The following is a 14,868-nucleotide window of genomic DNA, read 5'->3' on the forward strand; positions in this document are numbered from 1 at the left end:
CAAATGTTATTTGCCTCATTAATATTAAGATAAGTTATAATATTTAAATTAAATTTAAGAATTTTCAAACAAGACAAATTACAATGCAGGCCTGAAATTATGAATAATTATCTTAGTATATTTGTGTGTATGTTCAATTATCATGTGTTTATTTGTGAATGCATATACAAATAGGGATTGCCACTTCTATCTTCATTAATTAAAACTATATTGTAATTACCTACTTTATACAACATTTACTACACACATGTCTTTGTTAAACTAATTACATACTACTTGTATAATTCAGTTGTTTTTATCAAATGTGAAATATTAGACAAGTCTATTTGATAGTTATTACTATGAAAACTATGTAATATATCAATAGTGCCGTTTTGTTTACAAAATGTGTAGGAACACTAGTTATTATAAATGCTAACAGGTATTTAGGTACATGTAAGCAACCTTTATTATTTTTGAGGTTGAAGTATGTTCAATTAGTGTTTTTCATATATATATATGCCTTCTTCTGTGAAATAAAAAGTAAAAGTAAATGGATTTTAAAGAAAAAATTAAAAATATCAGGGAAATATCAAAACTTCGAGATTTATTGCATATATTTATAATAATTAGTAATCGAATTAATTAAAAATAATAAATTTCTATGTTTTTTATGATAATATCATCTATTGCATACAATATCTTAATAGGAAAAAGTTTCAATTGCACTCTTCTATTATTATTTAAAATCTAACAAAATATTCTTAAAATGCTTAGAAATGTATTATGTCATCTTTAGTGCAAAGTAGAACAATAAAATTTACTATGCCATAGTAAAATATTATGTTCATTATAAATGAGATTGTATACATCTTCCTTATAGATATAAAGGTTGGATGGAAAATAAATTGATAAAGATTCGTATGTCTTTGTTGTTGCATTGAATTATAGCAAATAAAAGTCGTAAATATTTAATAGAATTATTGATAACAAGTTAAAAAATTGTTGTTTTTAAAATAATAATGCTTCTAAACTGAAAATTTTAAGTAGGCAAAGAACAAAATATGAAGGAAGATAAAAAATAAATAAGTTTCGCTGTACAATTTGGATTAAATGCAACTGAATTAACAAGTAGTAAATTAGTATTGTTATTTATAATAATAATTAGAACTGAACATCTAATGAGTGAATGTCAACTGATCTTCAGGATATTATGAATGATGAATATCATTACATTATTATACTTACAAATACACTCGCTACAATATTATCTATTTTCTTATATAACATTATCATTCTCAATATACGTGGCCAATAAGAACAGATTTGTACTTGCATTGAAATTGTTAAGTTAACTCCAATCACTTCGCACAGCCCAGTATAGTGTGTATGTTTTCATATTTTTTGTTTTTGTTTTGTTTAAAAATACAATTTCTCATTGGATGGCAGCATTCTTATCAAAAAGTTGGCTTGGAGAATGTTGTAATGACATTTAGGAAGAGATTAGGGATTTTCTAGTAGATACTAATTTGTTAATAAATATGTAAAATTGTTCCAATTGTTAATGTGAATATCACAGAGGCTTGATCGGAATATCTTTTTGTAGGAAAATAGGTATCTACATATTACGATGGTAAGGTTAAAATACTCTTAATATAAGAAAGTTAGTTCTTAAAAATGCAATACACTATACATGGGCTAAACGCATTACAACACACCTCCCTTCACCTGGTCATTAGAATTATTCGTCAATATCTAATAACTTGTTGAATGTGCGGTAATATGGAGTATTTGTAACATTCGCTATTGAAGTAACTGTCGACTGCGAGTGATATTGCTAGAGCCAGAAGTAAGAAAAAATGTGATGGGGATTTCTTTTTTATTATCCTTTATCATTCCCTTATAGTTATTTGGGCCTAGATCGCAGCGGTTGCTACCTGCGTGAGATCAATCCATTACTTGTTCCTACTGTTGGTGTCATTTCAAGCTCTACTAGTAGGGGGAAATGATCTGAAAGTAAAAGAGAATTATTATTTAATTTCTAAATTCAATATTTTTTAGAAAAATATTGTCAAGTTTTTTTTATATATAAGATGTTATAAAAGTTACACCTTCTTTCCTATTATTTATTAAAATAATCTTACCAGATGGAACATGTGGATGTGGACAACCAACTACTTTATGTTCTTTAAACCAATCTGCACTTAGAGGACCTAAAAGTCCCAATGGTACCATACTTTGTTTCGAGTAAAAAATGTAATCTATTATACCTTTGAATTCGAATCTGTAAAGTTTGAAAAAGAAAAGTAAATTTTTATTTTTTATTTTATATAAAACAACAACAAAATATATACAATATTTATTAACATAAAATATAGATAAAACTTACGTATAATTAGTATAGGGCATGATATCTTCGCTATATGCAGATGCAAGTTTAAAAGAATGAGTAAATTCATTAGGTTTATCGCAACCAGAGATCTTTTGTAAGCATGATTTGTAAGCTAAGTCTTTAAAGTCACGGTGATCAGCCGCTACTCGCCCCGACGTAAGAAATTCAATTACACCTAAACAAATATTTAAAAATATATTAAAAATAAATATATAAAATATAAATATTAATAATTATGTGGTGAACAAATAAAGTATAGTATATATTTCTATTATAGTAGAAATTTTGACTTATTTATTGTTTGTATTAAGAGACGAATTAGTAATTATTTAAAATAAAGTTTAATGGATATTATTTTATTTTTTAAAAATACAAAACTATAATGCACATAACGGAATAAAATAATATTTTTAAACTGGAAACGATAATAATAATAATTGAATTGAAAACAATATTTTTAAAGAGATGATTATTAAATTTTATTGTTATATATACAAAATACTTTATTATATGAAGCTTTATTAGTAAAGGTTAATAAAAATCTTAGTAAATAACAAATGATAATAAACAAATGCTAATAACTGTAAGTGGAAATTTAATGTAATAATATGAATAAATTATTAGTTATATAAATTTAGATATTTAGATAATGAGATTTTAAAATTGTTACGACTTTTAAAGATATTTTGTAACTTATTACAAGCATGCATTTCCTCCAAAATAATTTACTTTTCAAAATTATTTTTGAAAGATAAAACAAAATTTATTCTATTTTTTTATCTCTCATCTTTTATTTTTCATTCTGTTAAGTGCAATGTAAAACACGGAAAGAAATTATTTCAAGCAGTATTTTTATATTGGGATATGTTATATTAGTATTATTAATATAATTATTATTGTATTTATAAATTAGCTATTAATTAATTTGATTTCGTGTTTTCAATACTTTTATGTATTATTATATATAAATATAATGAATAAATAATATAGTAATCGAAATAAAATCGAAATATGTTTATAAATATAGAATTTAGTAGTACTTCGAAATATTAATAATTATACGTTACTAAACAATAATCGTTTTTTTCGAATTCATTGCAGATATTAATTATAATGCTGTTTTAAATTAAGTAGTATAAGAGGATTAATCTTTGATGTAAACCAAATTTTACTAAAATTTGTTTTTTTATTTTAAAAAACGGTTGCCACGTAAATGCCATTATACTGGACAAAAATTAATTGATCCTTTGCATTCGAGAGGCAACCCTCAGTCGCCACTTAATCATATTATAAAGATCAATATTAATTAACATATAAAATTTGAAATTTTCGAACGATGCGTGGAATGTCGAAATAAAATAATTCCACGTCTTACTTTGTATACGATTTCTTACTTGCCGTTTTAAAAATATTGTCCACTTTATGGCAAAAAGTCTTCGAATTACTATTTTCCTGTGACGAAAAAATTGCCGAATGCAAAGGATTAAAAAATTTATGCCATTCCATGAAAAAAGTTACGGTATGTGCCTTTCGTTTTCTTCGTAATCGTCAAAGAAAAATATTGTATGCCAAATTATTAGCTATTTTATTCAATTTAAAAAGAAGCAAAGGAGTCAATATCTGCCACGATTTCAGACAATAATTTATAACTCTTTATTTGATCATTTTTATATGAAGTATTTAATGACTTACCAGAATCAGGCAAGGAATTGAAATCGCCACAAAGTAACAACTGAACATTGGAAGAGTCGGGCTTGTGACCAGGTCTAAAAGACTGGCCAGCTTGGTCCAAAATGGAACGTAATTCATTACTGAGCATCATTGTTTGTATTAACTTAACATCGCAAAATTCTGGATCCCAATGGATGTGTGCTGTGCAAACTAAAATAGGTTGTTGAACTTGTGCTGGATCAGATGGAAGGCCTGCAAAATACGAAATTGCCATTTTTTTCATTAGAGGTACTTAGCCAATTAATAGCTAATAGTAAATATTTTAAAAATATTATCATAATCATTTATAGTGTGACACATTCGAGTATATCGATTATCTTTAAATGAAGATCAGTACAATATATGATTATTTAAAGATTCTAGTTTTAATTATTATTTTCAGTTAATTTTGATCGTATATCATTTTCAATAACTTAAGCTCATCTTTTAAATTTACCATTTTTGCAATGTAAAAAGAGAAAATGTTTATAACGGTTCAACTAGAACCAGATTTGTTAATCGTGGAAACCTGAAGTTAATGATGTATTATTGCCAAATTTGTTCATCTACTTAGTTAATGTCATTATCTAATTAGGGAAAACACGTTAGAAGTAAAATGGCTAAAAATCAAAGTAATTAATTAATCAAAACGATTAAATTACTGACTGTAACGACTAAAGCTAGCGAGTTCTTATGTTACATGTGTTGTAACAGGTTCCAGAGTAAGAATGTATCAAACATGAACCCAAAACAGATTTTTAATTAAACATCAAAAGATTTAAAGTTCAAGTAATGGGTTAAAAAACAAGGTTCACGTTATTGAACTTGATGATTGAATAACGGAAATTGATCTAGATAGTCTTGATACTGATAGTGTGCATAGTCTTTAGTGGATAGTATCGAGACCGTTGAAAAATTATGTGACGTTAATCCATTTTTTATTTCTATCTTTCAGGAAAAATTCTCATTATCATCTGTTTTCTTTATATTCGTTGAAATAAGTCCAATATTAATTTCGCAATCAATCGAGATAAAATTGTGCGTTTGATTAATGTGAGTGTTACAATTTGTGAAGGAAAACAGTCCACATGATTTGTCGCTTGACGCTACATAAACTGGTTTTGTCCTGCATACTGGTGTTGAATCAGTGGCATTTATATTTACATTACGATTAAACACCAATATTACTATTAACATTAGAATTACCGATCTATAATACCTAAATATAGTATACATAAATAATAATAATTAAAATGGTATTGTAATGATATGTAGAAAATAAATAAACATATGTAATAAAAGTTAATATTAATTTTGCCAAAAGCAGTTGCACATTTTCAGTGACTATAAAAATGAAAACTAAAAAGCCTAAAACCAATTATTTTAATTTCATTTGGATGTTTGCTACGTGATTATATACATGTACAAATTATATGATATTCAAAGAAATTGTTCAGAAACCCTTCGTTATTACTGTAAACTTGTTCATATGTAATCTATGTAGTAGAACTAGTTTGTTATTAATTACATAATGTCTGTTGCGTCCCTATTCTCATAACTAATGGACTTATTGTTAGTCATTCAGGCTTGATTAAAATTGAGTGATCTCTGATTTGTCGAGGTCTGTAGAAAAATATAATGAATAAATAATATAGTAATCGAAATAAAATCGAAATATGTTTATAAATATAGAATTTAGTAGTACTTCGAAATATTAATAATTATACGTTACTAAACAATAATCGTTTTTTTCGAATTCATTGCAGATATTAATTATAATGCTGTTTTAAATTAAGTAGTATAAGAGGATTAATCTTTGATGTAAACCAAATTTTACTAAAATTTGTTTTTTTATTTTAAAAAACGGTTGCCACGTAAATGCCATTATACTGGACAAAAATTAATTGATCCTTTGCATTCGAGAGGCAACCCTCAGTCGCCACTTAATCATATTATAAAGATCAATATTAATTAACATATAAAATTTGAAATTTTCGAACGATGCGTGGAATGTCGAAATAAAATAATTCCACGTCTTACTTTGTATACGATTTCTTACTTGCCGTTTTAAAAATATTGTCCACTTTATGGCAAAAAGTCTTCGAATTACTATTTTCCTGTGACGAAAAAATTGCCGAATGCAAAGGATTAAAAAATTTATGCCATTCCATGAAAAAAGTTACGGTATGTGCCTTTCGTTTTCTTCGTAATCGTCAAAGAAAAATATTGTATGCCAAATTATTAGCTATTTTATTCAATTTAAAAAGAAGCAAAGGAGTCAATATCTGCCACGATTTCAGACAATAATTTATAACTCTTTATTTGATCATTTTTATATGAAGTATTTAATGACTTACCAGAATCAGGCAAGGAATTGAAATCGCCACAAAGTAACAACTGAACATTGGAAGAGTCGGGCTTGTGACCAGGTCTAAAAGACTGGCCAGCTTGGTCCAAAATGGAACGTAATTCATTACTGAGCATCATTGTTTGTATTAACTTAACATCGCAAAATTCTGGATCCCAATGGATGTGTGCTGTGCAAACTAAAATAGGTTGTTGAACTTGTGCTGGATCAGATGGAAGGCCTGCAAAATACGAAATTGCCATTTTTTTCATTAGAGGTACTTAGCCAATTAATAGCTAATAGTAAATATTTTAAAAATATTATCATAATCATTTATAGTGTGACACATTCGAGTATATCGATTATCTTTAAATGAAGATCAGTACAATATATGATTATTTAAAGATTCTAGTTTTAATTATTATTTTCAGTTAATTTTGATCGTATATCATTTTCAATAACTTAAGCTCATCTTTTAAATTTACCATTTTTGCAATGTAAAAAGAGAAAATGTTTATAACGGTTCAACTAGAACCAGATTTGTTAATCGTGGAAACCTGAAGTTAATGATGTATTATTGCCAAATTTGTTCATCTACTTAGTTAATGTCATTATCTAATTAGGGAAAACACGTTAGAAGTAAAATGGCTAAAAATCAAAGTAATTAATTAATCAAAACGATTAAATTACTGACTGTAACGACTAAAGCTAGCGAGTTCTTATGTTACATGTGTTGTAACAGGTTCCAGAGTAAGAATGTATCAAACATGAACCCAAAACAGATTTTTAATTAAACATCAAAAGATTTAAAGTTCAAGTAATGGGTTAAAAAACAAGGTTCACGTTATTGAACTTGATGATTGAATAACGGAAATTGATCTAGATAGTCTTGATACTGATAGTGTGCATAGTCTTTAGTGGATAGTATCGAGACCGTTGAAAAATTATGTGACGTTAATCCATTTTTTATTTCTATCTTTCAGGAAAAATTCTCATTATCATCTGTTTTCTTTATATTCGTTGAAATAAGTCCAATATTAATTTCGCAATCAATCGAGATAAAATTGTGCGTTTGATTAATGTGAGTGTTACAATTTGTGAAGGAAAACAGTCCACATGATTTGTCGCTTGACGCTACATAAACTGGTTTTGTCCTGCATACTGGTGTTGAATCAGTGGCATTTATATTTACATTACGATTAAACACCAATATTACTATTAACATTAGAATTACCGATCTATAATACCTAAATATAGTATACATAAATAATAATAATTAAAATGGTATTGTAATGATATGTAGAAAATAAATAAACATATGTAATAAAAGTTAATATTAATTTTGCCAAAAGCAGTTGCACATTTTCAGTGACTATAAAAATGAAAACTAAAAAGCCTAAAACCAATTATTTTAATTTCATTTGGATGTTTGCTACGTGATTATATACATGTACAAATTATATGATATTCAAAGAAATTGTTCAGAAACCCTTCGTTATTACTGTAAACTTGTTCATATGTAATCTATGTAGTAGAACTAGTTTGTTATTAATTACATAATGTCTGTTGCGTCCCTATTCTCATAACTAATGGACTTATTGTTAGTCATTCAGGCTTGATTAAAATTGAGTGATCTCTGATTTGTCGAGGTCTGTAGAGTATGTCTAGTTCTGCTGTTGATGGCGTCCTTTCTGATTCCACGGTCGATTCTGTCTCGTCGATCATCGATCTGTATGATTCTGTCTTGTTCTGTGGTCTATTAAGTTCTATATAATTCTACCTTGTTTTGTAGTCAATTGAATTCTGTATAATTCTGTCGATCGATGGGTTCTGAATATCTAGATATGCCCTTGGAGTGTTTCTCTATAGGGAAAAGAATTTTGAACTTAAAGAAGGAAATTTTATCTCAATAGGTTGTTACTTAAGGGATGAGCAAATTCTGACAGGTTTTGGTAGTCGTCTATCTGTCGAGTATCTGTCAAGTGAGGTAAAGTCAAACGAATCAGGACGTGAACCCTCTAAATGTTGTCGCCAGTGGACATATTTATCGCAGGTCTGGTATTCCGATTCTTTAGCGTGTTTTACTATAACACGCCGTAGATTACATGTTTCAATAATGTCTCAATGATTTGTGTCATTTCTCTTCAAATAAGAAGCTTTAAATGACGCGCCTTTTAAGTTCAAGATGAAATTAATCAGATGATTTGATTGTTTATTTTTTCTCTTAGTATTAAATCGTAAAGCATTATTATAATTTATAATTTGTAAATCAAAATTAACGAATTTCTGTAATTAACTGAAATTGAAAATATTTTACTATTAACTGCATAAAAAGTTTCATATGGTCTATACACATATGCAGTAGAACCGCGATTATCTGTACCTCTATTATCGAAATTCTAAACAACAGAAGTAAAAGAATTGTCGAAAAATAAAATTGTGTTTCATGTGAAAAGAGGCCTCAAAAAAGTGTCATCTATGATAAACCATGCATTAAAGTATTGAAGGTATAGTTTTAATTCTTCACACACATGTTCATCATTGGATCTACATTTTTTGCTGATATGTGCTTCTGCACTTATCCAGTAGTAAAAAGAATACTCTAATAACTATCCGTTAAATTAATTTGGGATGGTAATTGTTAGTTTAATGGGGAATACCAGACTGAGAGTACTAAATTAAAACGAAATAATACTAACGCGAGACATATTTGTAATTTAATACATCCTCAGTATACTTTTCTTATATTGTGTCACATTTAACAGAGTTTGTAGTCAAATAATATTGTACGTAAAACAAATAATATTGGTTAAGTAATAAGTGAATTGGGATGAATAAAATTAATAAAAATAAGAATGCCATAAGGAGATAATAAGAATAATTTTTAATTTATCATTGAGACCTTAATAATTTCTTATTAAATGTAAAACTTAGCAACTTTGTTATTAATATAATTCTACAATGACATTATATATTAATATTAATAAACACAACAATTTATTACATAACTTATTATAACAATACAAATATTAATATCTACTATCTATCTATATCTATTGTTTAACTTAGAGCACATTGAGGTTTTTGCTGTCATGTTTAGGCTGCAATTGTAGAATGGCTGTTAATTAAGAATGAATAGACATATTATCATTAAGTTTTTATAAATTTAAATCTAATAAATTTTAATAAATTTACAAAATAAAAATATATTTCTTATTGTTATATTGCTAAAATGATTTCTGAAATAAAAACATAATTTAAAGGATCTATTTTTTATTATTAAAACGAAACTTCAAAGAAGTTCATGTATTTAATTTCTATATGGTAATTGCATAATTTTAGTATAAAATTGAGCTATTAATTCTGCTATCTCCTTTATTACAACATCTTTTGGATTGAAATTTCATTATATTCTTAAGCAAAACAAAAAAACTGTATTGCAAAAATTTAATAAATTATTAAAATATTAATAAATAACCAATAATCTTTGTGATGCAAATTAATTAGTGAAAAGTAATTGTTATAAATGTTAATAACGAATATCATCTCTTTATGAAGCTGCACTTTTATATTAAATTTATAATAAAAATAAAATATGACTTAATGTCTTCAATTTTATTTGGTTTATAATGAACTTAAATGTCATACAAATTTCAAATATTTAGATATACAAGTAATAGAATTAGCATAGAATATCCTGTATGATATTCAATAATATAAAAAATGAGAACAATGGTTCATTGTTGTACAATTTATTTATAGCTTACAAAATAATTAGTTAATTTAGACTAATACATTGAGAAATTTAATACATATATGCATAAATAACCTTAGTACTATATAAATTCATGTTATACATTGGCAAAAGGTACTAGTGATAATTTAAGTAAGTTTCAATTTTCAGTAATGTTTAATAGTTAATATTATAGTTATATTGTATAAATAATATAACCACAAATATCCTTATGTAACATCAAGTATATAATAAAAATAAGAACCTTTACATGAATAGTTTTTAAAATTATGTATATTTTACTAAAATATTACAATCAATGTAAAAACACCATAAAGGAGAGCGCAAGGATAGATGATAAGAAGTTGTTGATTTTCTTCTCCTGACATAGTAGTAAGTAGCCTAGATGCAGAAAGCATTGACCAAGCAACTGCTATTATAGCAAGAACTAAACCAATTGTGCCCCGTAGACTTATAAAAATACTAACACCAGCAAGAATTACTATGGGTAATAAACAGTAACCTAATATAGATGCTACACAGGACAATGTAATATTATTAGAACTGCTCATTAGCGACTGAAGAATATACATCAAAATACATGATGTCATAGCTAAGCCGTAGATATGACCAAAATGTACTTTTGAACCAGCTAATAGAAGAAATACAGCAAGTAGTAAACAAAACGCTACTGGACCTGCTAAATCTGAATCTTGAAGTAAATAATTTGGATCATCTATTTGTCTTTTCCTGTGAAATGGATTTAATACAGCTAATGTTTTTTGTAATATTCGATTTGGATCTATGCCTAATTCTTCTAAGAGAGGTGGTTCTTCTTCTTCTTCATCTACGAACCCAGTAGCTCCTAAAATTGTCACATCGAATAGAATATAAAGTTATTTAAACTAATGTAAAATATAGATTTACATATAAATATTTTAATTATTTTTTAATTATTTTACACGTACGTACCACCAGTAAATGCACTTTGAGTAGAACCGAGATAACCTTTTGTCGAGTAAGAAGAATAACCTGCAAACTGTTGATCATTATATGTCTGGAACTCGAATTGAGGGTTAGGTTGTCCAAAAGCGAAGGAATCAAAATTATTTTGGCCTTGGGGAGATTGTCCCCAATAATTTTCTGATCCCGTATAGCCAGACATTCGTATAATATTATGATACGAAAATTTACTTTTTTCAAAATTAAATTCGTATTTATTCTTCCAATTGCCGTTGACACATATAAAGTTAAGAGCAATATTGTATCGGTATATTAATTCTTACGTATGCCACATGATGGCGCAGTTTGAAATCATGTTCGAGAAAGAAAATAAGTAAGAAAGATTAATAAAAGTTTCTATGACAGCACATTAATCAGTAAAAAAAAATTTTTAAACTAAAATTCTTGATTTAATCGTTTTGTTTAATTGCTATTTATTTATATTAAGGAAAAAATTCTACGCAGCTTCGTAAAATATTTTAAAAAGAATTGCTAAAATATAATTGTAACTAAATTGTGAAATGATTTAAAATACACGTAATTTTGTATTTTTGCAATTACACATATTTTCTATAATTTAATTAACATTATTATCATGTTCTTCAAAATATTCTAAAATTTAATTTTTAATCTATATTGATATTGATACTTTATTATAAAATATAAAATAGGTATGGTAACAAAATAACAAAAACATTAGAGAAAAGAATTTACATATATACTTACACTCTTAATGAAAAACTTTTATTTAAATTATATTAAGAGAAGTTCAATTAATATGTTGGTTTGTTTCTTATTGTTAACTTTAAGCAATTTTATAAATCAAACTCTGGTATATATCATAAATAAATATGAAAAATATAAATTTTTATAAATGATCATAAGAGATGAAAGATTTGTTTTATACAGAATAAAAATTTATTGAAAATTCTATTATAGTGACAGACATTAATTTGATAGTACACGTATAAAAAGAATTGAGGAGAAGGAATATTTTAAGCAGATTAAAATATATAATATGTCTAAGAAAATTGATGCTTAATCAACGTAATATGTTTAGGAGGGCAAATAGATAAAAGAACTCTATATACGTGTTCATTATAAAATTGCTCAAATTATAAAAACTTTAAAATTTACTATTGGCTAATCAACATTATGTAATATTTATTGATATCATGTCTTGCATAATAATATTATTGGTAAATAGGTTTTAATTTTTATAAAGCTTCAAATGAGTTTGCTTAGCAGTTCTTCAATGATTCAATCTTTCAAGTATAGAAATAGTGATGAATATATTTCACTAAATTTTTATAAATGCATTTTAGATATATCACCTAGTAATCAAAGATTTTTTCTATGAGATAAAGTATCATTGTTGCTGGAAAAGCAAAGGAGCGAGATACCCATTGATGATACGCATGTAATGAGACACTTCAATGAGTATTTATTAGATGCTTTAATATACATGAATAACATCATCTAAAGAATAAATTTTTAAAGATTCGAAATGAAATTTTAGAAAAAAAAATTCATGGTGAAAATTCATAGTATGTAATGCTGAAATATTTGAACATTTATTATAAATGTTAACAAAATTATTAGCTTTTTCATCATACCTTAATATCTTTTTATGCAGAATTTCATAAAGAATTGAATTGCACAAAAAATAGTAGTCTGCCATTTAAAAAACAAATGCACTTCTGGAAAATGTTGCACTATACAATAATAGAGCTTGTTCAATAATACAAAATTTTCTCTACATCTTCAATAGAAATGGGAATAGGATCTGGTTTATTTACTAGATCATCCTCATTTACTAGATCATAGACTCATCCTGTATATATTATATGTATGTATATTGCAGTATTATGTATAACATCATTTTATATATTATATACTATGAAATTAAGATTTATGTTATAATGTTTAATGTTTATACATTTTAATATTGTATGTATGAAACATGAAATAATATGAATAATGTACAATGAAAGGTATTAATTAATTAATGTACTGTATATAATGAAATTATATATAATATAAATTCATGTTCATTAAATATATAGTATCAACAATTCAATAAGTAATTATGATGCCCAATTACGTACCGTGATCAACAAATTACAAAGAAGTTGATATTTTAAAAAATTCGAATATACGTGGTTTCCTATAAATTCAACATATAAAGTAGGACAATATTAATACGGAGTAAAGCAAATTTGACATAAAATTGAAATTGTGTTAATACAGATGCGGTTGTTAATGATGTATATAACTTTTTAGTTAACATAACCTTTGCCAACCAACAATCTGGAGTTTTTCTATTGGGCGAAGAGTAAAAGGCTACGTAACAAATCATTATCAGGCTTCTCCTTGACCATATTCATTCATACGAAATTATGAACAATTCAATATATGTTTTGTACCGTGCTCACTCTAAAAAGATTACGAATGGATTACTATTAATTTGATTTTTCAATTAAAGAATCGTGAGGTATATACAGGGTGTTTCAGCAATGGTAGAGGGTGATTTTACATGCAGAAACGAATCCAATATAAAGAATAAAATTTTTTTATTTGAAGTTTCGTTGTCAAGAAAATCGACTTTGAATATCCATCGAATACGCTGATATACAGATGGTATATCCGCCTTACAATTAGTCACAGTTAAGTGCACGCGCACTCACAATCAGTGAATATTTAAAGTCGATTTTCTCGACAACGAAGCTTCGAATGAAAAAATTTTATTCTTTATTTTTGATCTGTTCTTTCATGTAGAATCACTCCTTCCTAAATTGTACCACCGATACTCATATATTGATGGTCTGTTCATATAAGCTATAATAGCTACGTGCACGTGCACTCGGTGAATATTCAAAGTTGATTTTCTCGAAAACGAAGCTTCGAATCAAAAAATTTTATTCTTTTTTTTTCGATTCGTTTCTGCACGTAAAATCATCCCCTTCCTGGTTGTACTACCGTTGCTGGAACACCTTGTATATGTATATAGATGTTGGGTCAAGCGAGACCAGGTCACCGGCCACTATGGTCCGTCATGCGAAGGTTAATGCATACTTATAAAATTTTACTATAGCATCATCATGAAATTCATGATTTTGCAAACGTTAAAATATCCTGCATTTCTCTTATAAGAAATGTGCTTTCTCATATAAAAAAAATATTGATATTTTAAAATCAATTTTTTAATTTTTAGTTGACATGACATAATTAAAAATTTGCTTCTTTTCGGCTATTCTATTATTCAAAAAACCGATGATCTAAAACCGGGATTTGTCTCTCAATTAATTCGAATAATCGACCTTCTATCGTTATCTATTAACGAAAACATCATAAATATCCTGTTACATATCCACAATTTCTTATACATTGGTCCGTTTGACATTTTTAACTCGTATCTCTTCGACCAGTTCGTTCCGATGCTTAATGAGACACACGGCTGCCAATACGTCAACTTCGTATAGGGATGTGTAACAGAACGCATGCTACTGATCAATGACACCCGCAGAAGGAAAGAAGGAAAGAAGGTAAAAAGGAAAGAAGTATTCAAGACAGGTACGAAGGTAGGTTTATTTCTGGATGGACACGTAATACGTACACGTGGCTATATTTTCAGATACTCTACTCGCGAGTTAATATGCTCGTAAAAAAAGTGGATCGTGTGACATGTAGGGGGACGTTTGCTAG

At 27.0% G+C, this 14,868-nt stretch overlaps 1 protein-coding gene across 1 annotated transcript; it reads right to left on the bottom strand.

Moving 5' to 3' along the window:
- Positions 1-1,682: 1,682 nt before the first annotated feature.
- Yip1d1 (Yip1 domain-containing 1) lies at positions 1,683-11,428 on the bottom strand. The gene is made up of 6 exons (XM_017909921.1): positions 11,134-11,428; positions 10,493-11,026; positions 6,439-6,669; positions 2,369-2,546; positions 2,124-2,263; positions 1,683-1,989 (listed from the first exon to the last, which is right to left on the bottom strand). Exons 1-6 carry the CDS (start codon positions 11,324-11,326, stop codon positions 1,913-1,915), a joined length of 1,353 nt encoding a protein of 450 aa, XP_017765410.1. The 5' UTR covers positions 11,327-11,428; the 3' UTR covers positions 1,683-1,912.
- Positions 11,429-14,868: the final 3,440 nt, after the last annotated feature.

This window comes from Eufriesea mexicana, unplaced genomic scaffold (genome assembly GCF_001483705.2).
Source record: "Eufriesea mexicana isolate 0111107269 unplaced genomic scaffold, ASM148370v2 scaffold37036, whole genome shotgun sequence".
NCBI lineage: Eukaryota > Metazoa > Arthropoda > Insecta > Hymenoptera > Apidae > Eufriesea > Eufriesea mexicana.

Excerpts from the sequence above, each read along its gene's own strand:
- Yip1d1 (XM_017909921.1), bottom strand. The coding sequence starts at position 11,326 with ATGTCTGGCTATACGGGATCAGAAAATTATTGGGGACAATCTCCCCAA. Across the intron at positions 11,027-11,133 it reads TCAAAGTGCATTTACTGGTG|GAGCTACTGGGTTCGTAGAT; the intron begins GTACGTACGTGT and ends TGACAATTTTAG. Across the intron at positions 2,264-2,368 it reads ATGCCCTATACTAATTATAC|ATTCGAATTCAAAGGTATAA; the intron begins GTAAGTTTTATC and ends CAAACTTTACAG.